Source organism: Eucalyptus grandis, chromosome 1 (genome assembly GCF_016545825.1).
Source record: "Eucalyptus grandis isolate ANBG69807.140 chromosome 1, ASM1654582v1, whole genome shotgun sequence".
Classification (NCBI taxonomy): domain Eukaryota; kingdom Viridiplantae; phylum Streptophyta; class Magnoliopsida; order Myrtales; family Myrtaceae; genus Eucalyptus; species Eucalyptus grandis.
The window spans coordinates 44,977,086-44,984,747 of NC_052612.1; the positions used below are offsets into that span (position 1 = coordinate 44,977,086).

Consider the following 7,662-nt stretch of genomic DNA (forward strand, 5'->3'; position numbering starts at 1 on the left):
GTGGCTGATCACGACACTATTGTTTTCCGTAGAACTAAGCCCGCTCATCAGTCGCTATCCACTGTAGTTCCTGGTATCAATAAAGCATGCCGTGCAGAAACATAGGCATGAAAGGTGGTCGAAGAATTTATACCTGATAACTTTATTCTCCCTTTTGAGACGTTGAACAAAAATATTGTTTCTTTCCGAACCTGGTCCGAGATCGAGATAGAAAAGTGCAAGAAGATGAGGGAAATCCCAAACAACCCATGACAAGAACCGAGAATCCAAAAATAGTGACGAGAGAAATAAGTAGAACCGGGAACTGGGGGAAACGCCTTCGCATCGTACAATACGTTAGTGAAAATATGAAGGTGGAGGTAGGAAGGCAGAACTGTTCCAAGGTGACCCGACCGTCCCTTTTTAATTAACTTATTCCCTTCTGTTCTGCTCCACTTGTCATACATATTCCTCTCCTTCCTCGGCTCTCTTCTCGTCTTCACTTGCCACGATCACACTCACCCTCTCTCTCTCTCTCTCTCTCTCTCTCTCTCTCTCTCTCTCTCTCTCTCTCTCTCTAGACGCCATAAGTTCTTCACCGCCTGTTTCCGGAACAGAAGAAGAGCAACACGACCCGCAAGAACCTCGCAAACCATCCCCTCCCCCATCCCAATATGGCTAATGACAAGAAAGGCGATTCCTCCTCTCTACGTCGGTCCGCGCTCGCGGCCATCACCATCTTCCTCCTCCTCGCCGGCGTCACAGCCCTCATCGTCTTCCTCATCTACCGCCCCCAGCGGCCACAGTTCTCCGTCATCGGGGCCGCCGTGTACGAACTCAACGCCACGTCGCCGCCCGTCATCTCCACCACCATGCAGTTCACGCTCCTCATCAGGAACCCCAGCCCGCGGGTCTCCATCTACTACGACCGCCTCTCGGCCTTCGTCTCGTACCGGAAGCAGGCGATAACCCCGCCGGCGTCGCTGCCGTTTCTCTTCCAGGAGAGGCGGACCACGGTGGAGCTGTCCCCGGTGCTGGGCGGGGCGGCGGTGCCGGTGGCGGCGGACGTGGGGAACGGGCTGGCGGTGGACGAGGCGTACGGGGTGGTGGGGCTGAGCGTGGTGGTGATGGGGAGGTTGAGATACAAGGCGGGTGTAATAAGGACGGGGCATTACGGGTTTTATGCGAGGTGCGATGTGCTGGTGGGTTTGAAGAAGGATTTTGATGGTCAAGTGCCTCTGCTGGCCTCTCCTCCATGCAAAGTCGACGTTTAAAAGGGTGTTTTCACGTGAAAAAGTCGATAAACTAGGCCTTGCTTGTAATAAAGTTTTACAAGCTCGCTCGCTTCTGCCTCCTTTGTTAACTATGTTAAGTGAAAATATATATGTGCGACATAACTTTTTACCCTTCGAATGATTCTTTTCTCCTCCTCTTCTTCAGTTTGCTAGGGTTGAGTTAGTTCAATTTTTCTATACAGTATCATTAGGGGGACGGTCGACGAAACGAGAACGAGCTGAGCTGCTTCGTCGTCCTCTCCTTCTTCTCGTGGCCACCTTCATGAGCCTCTGATTCAGCAGGAAACACGTAGGGCGACTGAGCTGGCGCGAGCGCAGGACACGTGTGGTCGGCCATGTTGTCGGCTCGTTCATGTCGTCTTCTTCTTTTTATACGCCATGAGCTAAGATCATCTGGTAAGTTTGTGTTTCGCCAGATTACCATCACTAATGCCGCTAGTTATTACAACCTTCTACGCAAATGATGGCAACCGGTCATCATCACCTACGTTTCCCACACAAATAACAACTCCTGCAAGTAAAAACTTCTAACTGGGCCACCGTCACCAGTGATGGGTCGCTTAAAAATTGTCTAAAAGTATCGTTCGAACATCACCGGACCGACAAAAGCATGAGTGATAAGATGGTTGGGCTCCACGGGAAATCTCTGATCGGCCCAGCCTGCTCATGTAATCAGACAGGCTTTTCGGGTTTTGTTTGTTTGGTGGGTTGCAATGAGGTCCAATTTCAAGTTCTATTTATACGTATTGGTCCGCTAATTCGGCCCATCCCCAAAGCACCGTTGCATTTTATAAAACGAGATTTGACGTTGCAAATGTTAAATACTACGACATTAATGATTTAGCAAATAGACGTGGTCACGAGACCGACGACGGAAAGATTGCCAAATTACTTATCATTTGGGACGTGTGTAGCTATGCGAAATTCAGAGTAGTTTGCACGTAGTTACTAGTTAGTGGGTTTCAAACAGCGACCTTCAATTTATTAATTGAAAATCCTCCTGACCAACTTAACCGACCAAGGGATTGTTTATTCTTACAAATGTCAATAGTGTGATGCAATAAAATTTGACAAATGGATGTGATCATGAGCTCAGCGATTAAAAAATCACTGAATTATCCATATCATCCGAGTGATAATAATTTTTGCCGAGTTTGATCTTAGCATGAAAAATCCAGCTACAGAGAGGTGGTCGTCGTTGAAACAACTAAAATCTTTAGGCCGACAAAGCCTATTCAAACTCGATGATTCGTATCGAAAACTCCCAGTTCATTTTCATGGAACGAGTGGAAAACCAGGCCTCCTTCTTGGGACTTAGCTTGGTCGTTCGTGAACTTCGAATCTAGTAAATATCATAAGATCTGAACTTGAGTAGTCCGTCGATTGACATGCTACAATTGAAGGTAACTTTCGGTGATTTCATAGGTGGTGGGGTCTTTCAAATGGATTACTCTTCTAATCTTTTCTCCGGGGCAACAAAATAGAAAGAGAAAACCGCTAAAAGCGCCGCCGGTAATAATCCCGGTCGGCGGGCCCTGTTAATCATCATCTTAGCCACTAATTACTATCCATTCCGAAGAGAGGATCTCGCTTTTGTCTGCTATCTTTTTCCCCAACTTCAGGGGGCCCACCAAGCGATTGATTTGCTCTTGGGAAAGCACTTGATTCGATTAATTATTAATCCTCGCATTTCTTTCGTTTTTCTCCTTATTTGCTCAATTCAATCGTGACTTGCAAAAAAACAAAAAAAAGGCCATTCGGAGAAATAGTAGGAAAGAAAAATCTTTCGTACGTTGGTCAACCTTGACCCACGTTTGTGCACCGAACTTCAAAGTGCGGTCGGAATCTCTTCCGCATTTCCAAAATTTAAATTTTGGTCAAAATATTGTTAAGTAGAACTCCTTCCTTTCCACCGTCAAGAGTCTTCCAATAAAACAAATTTAGGAAGGGAATTTGGGGAAATTACCATTAAATTTCGTCTTTTCAATAAATATCATTTCCAGAAAGACTTACCGGACTACTTATCATTATTTGGGTGGTCTTGACTTGTGTTAGTATGTGTAATTTGAAGCAATCTATATTAATTCATAGCAGCTTGTGTGTAATTAGTGTCCCAACCAATTTAACCGACCCAAAGGGGTCGTTCAATCTTACCAATGTCAATAATATGACATGATAAAATCTGGCAAATGGACATGGTTAGGAGCCTAGTGATGAAAAGATCACCAAAGTATCCATATCATTTAGGTGATCTCAGTCCTTGTCAAACTCAATGCTAGCATAAAAATCCAGCTATAGTAAAAACGTCCGACAATGAAATAACTACCATCCTAAGACCCGATTAGGCTTTATCAAGCTTGAGGATTCATATCGATAATTCCCAATTCATTCTCATGGAACGATTGGGAATCCAAGCCCCCTCCTCGGAACTCAGCTCAGTCGTTCATGAATTTCCAATCTATTAACTATCATGAGATCCGAATTCAAATAATTCGTCGATCGAGAATTTATGGTCGAATGAACTTTCGGTGATTCCATTTGTAGCCGTGGTCTCTCAAATGGATTGCTTATCTAATCGTGTTTCCTTTGGGGCCACATAAGAGAAGGAGAAAAACCGCTAAACACGCCGCCGGTAAGAACCTCAGTCAACGGGCCATGTCGCTAGGTTTTTGCCAAATCAAAAAAGCCCACATCTACCATCTTCTTAACCACCAATCACCATTTATTTCGAAGAGAGAATATCGCCTTTTTCGCTCTACTTTCCCCAACTTTAGGGCCCCCCAAAGCGATTTACTCTTGGGAAGCACTTGATTTGATTAATTATAATCCTCGTATTTCTATCCTTGTTCTGACTATTGCTCAAATCGATCGCGACTTGCACCAAAAAAAGGCCATTCCGAGAAACTGCCGGTAGAAAATCTTTCGTATGTTGGTCAACCTTGACCCGTTTGCTCACCGAACTTCAAAGTGTGGCCGGAACCTCTTTCGCATTTCCAAATTTGAATTTTTTGGTCAAAGCTTTGGTCAATAGATCCCTACCTTTCCACCGTCAAGAATCTTCCTATGAACCCAAATTTAGAAAGGGAATTTGGAGAAATTGCCTTCAAATTTCCTCTCTTTAATTAATTATAAAATTTCCTTTTTAATTTTCAAGGGGCAAAAAAGAACTAGCTAGAATTATAAAATACGCAACCCCTCGTCCGAAATATTCCCCCCTCCATAAATCCAATAAAAACCATCTCTCTCTCTCTCTCTCTCTCTATATCTCAAGATCCAATCAGCACACGTTTCAACGACCACCCATCAGGGCCATCACCCAATCTCGCTCCTAATTTCTCTCTCTCTCTCTCTCTCTACGACGACGCCCGCGGCGTCTTCGCCGGACTCGCCGACCCCGTCCGTCCGGCCGCCGGAGCCCCGCCCGCCGGCCCCTCCCTCCGCCCCCGGATCAGCGATCGGCGACTGGTTGGTTGTTGGCCGGCCCGATTATGCTGCAGCTATTCCTGGCGGTGGCGTTCTCGGCGGTGCCGCTGACGCTGTACGTGCCGCCGATCAGGAGCCTCAACCTCTTCGTCGAGACCGTCGAGGGGCTTTTCCGCCAGACCACCCTGTACACGCTCCGGGCGTACCCCGCATCCGCCTCGCCTTCTCCCGCCTCTACAACTCCCTTGTCCGCTTCTCGAGGTAGATACATAGATTGGTTAGAAAGAGTTTCTCGATTTTCCCTTTTTTTGTCTGTAAATTCGGCTGGTTGCTGCCCTCAAACACAGTCAAGATTCGATTTTTCAATTGTAATATCTCGATTAGGGATTCAAGGTTATTCCTTTTGGGCGCGCACGGTATATTGATATTGCTTCTCCTCCGAATCTCGATTCGTTTCCTCTGTTTCGATCGTTCTTGTATTGAAGCGCTCTGCTTCGGTTCGATGGAGAAGGGATCTGAGGTTAGGAATATCGCATGCTTAGTTCGGCGTTCGTGCCATTTTTTATGTGGGTCTTTTCTCTCTCTCTTCCCATTGTTGTTGGTGGGGGGTGATTAATCCTTCGTCGATTCTGGGAAGCGAGATGGAATTCTGAAGAAAGTCCCGAGGCTGAGCTTGATTTCCGGTGCACTGTTCATCTCTTTCCCTCCCCCTCATTGTACCTTTGTTGAATAAATAATGGAGATGCTGGATTGACTTGGATGTTCTTGCGGTCATTTTAACTTTTAGTATATTGCAGCATGAGAACAGTGACTGGTGGTTGGGGAAGAATGGGTTTTGGTGGGGCATTCATGGAGCCAAACCCGGTTTTCTTTTCGTATGCAAAGATGTCATAAAAGGACAAATTTTGATTAGGATGGATCGATTCAAGAATTTGATGAGATACTAGGTGAGATACTAGGTCGGGTGAGCGTGAATTCTAGGTGGTTTGTCCTATCACACAAGACCAGGCAATCGTTTTTCTCTGGTGAGAAGATAAGCTACGTGTCTGCATCTTACCTACAGTAGTTTCTTCTTGGTCGTTAGCGACAAGGCACTGGCGAATTCTTGATCCCGTCGAATTACCCGGCCCGATCGCCGGGTAATTCGATCGAAAGAGAATGAGGAAAGGTCGTGACTTGCAGCTTTTGACACACGACTGATGGGACGAACGACTCGAGAGGAGCAGTCGATTTTTGTTTCTTTGATTGCTTCGCATGCTTCGAGATGATATTGAACGTTACCCCATTTATTGTTTCGATAGATCTGAGCAGGTAAAGACAGTTTTTTTACGAATTTTCATCCTTTCTAATTATGGTCTTAACCCGCTTGGTACGCCTCTTGACTTGAAGGGACTGAGCTATGATTTGATTGGATAAGGATGCATTTAAAGATCTCGTTTTCTCCATTTCGAAAAGGTATCGAGTTCGTGGCATGGTCAGCACCACTGCCATCCGTTTTGTGGGAGCCAGTAGTGGATGGTCGGTGGTCTGCCACGGTAGATGTTCGTCGAACACAGCCACGAGTCGCGGGATCCCCCGGCCCATTTTGAACGGTAGTTGGTCAGTTGGGGTCACTCTCGGACCAATCGCTCCACGGTCCTGCATGTATCTTGGACAGCATGGGTCCGGGTGATACACGACGACACGTGAAGGAATGAACCAATTTGACATGACATCTATAAAATTTATTTACACGAGGTGAATGAGGTGCGTACGGCACGATTCTTGTGATTAGTCGATTACATCAAATCAATTGAGCGGTATTGCTTTGACCCCTCCACTTGTTGCCTCCTCGTTCAAGTGTTGATCAGCTGAGATCTAATGATTTGCCCGGTTCAAGGTATTCAATTGGGTCTTTATTGAAGAGCGTATGGCGCCGGGTTGACCCCGTGATTGGAGTTTGGGGGTTGAGGACGCGAGTTGATTACGTTTTGGTTGGTTTTGACTTTAGCATGGTTTGCGGAGCACGTCCCGCCGCCAACACAATCCACGGGTTGGAGAGCAACGTTTACTGGCCAAACAAATGGACTCTGATTCCCCGATCGTGGCCCTGTGCTTTTGAACATCATCCTAGCACTACCATGTGTAATTTTTCAATTGACGATAGTTATTGAAGCAACCCATGTACAGTGCTACATTCAGGCCAGAACAACGAACTGCACAACCTTTTGGACTCCAGCGTAATTCGAGGTCTTACATCGCTGAAGCTAATCCTAAGTTGAAACTTGATCATGGTCATGGTGGCGCACTAAGGCTGCCTGATCCGATAATGCTCGAAGTGCGATGTCGATAGACTTGGACTTCTTGGGCCTAAGCTTCCAAATGCCTCTCGTGATTTTAATATTGTTAAAAGAATGGTCAAGTCTAGACAAAGATTTTTAAACCAGATATCCCTATTCAGTGTGGCCTATTTATCAAAGTGTATCCATATCCATAATGTTTAGGATGAAAATACAGGCAAAATATAGAATTGCGTCACCATGAAAAAATGAAAAAAAATAAAAAATGAATGGACTAAAAGAAAAGTGATTTTATAAGTATGGAAATCACGTACGATTCATGTGTCAATTGTCGACTTAAGCTACTTAGGTAAGATTTTGAAGAGAACCTTATCGAATGGACTTCAATTGTAGTCGGAGAAATGTGCAAACTTATCGCAAAGTAAGGTACGGGGGATTGCTGTTGATAGTTTCGGAAAATGCCAGCAAGTTTAAAGCATGGATAGACGTAAAGTGAACTAGACACATTTGTTGTCTTTTTAATGATTGAGCAAATATTAGGTACAACTCCGAACAATCACAATTAGAGGAGATCATTGGGCATGCTAACGGCGGGCCTCATGTACTGCCCAAGTTTAGCTCATCATAAAAAGCTTATGTTTGAATTATCGGCTCGAGGTGAAGTGTGTTGAGCCCAAGATGCGGGG

At 45.5% G+C, this 7,662-nt stretch overlaps 1 protein-coding gene across 1 annotated transcript; it reads left to right on the plus strand.

Annotated features, from left to right (window-relative positions):
• Window positions 1-293: 293 nt before the first annotated feature.
• Window positions 294-1,320, plus strand: LOC104445313 (NDR1/HIN1-like protein 1). The gene has a single exon (XM_010059167.3). The coding sequence runs from the start codon at window positions 654-656 to the stop codon at window positions 1,251-1,253; it is 600 nt and encodes a 199-aa protein (XP_010057469.2). The 5' UTR covers window positions 294-653; the 3' UTR covers window positions 1,254-1,320.
• The last annotated feature ends 6,342 nt before the right edge of the window (window positions 1,321-7,662 follow it).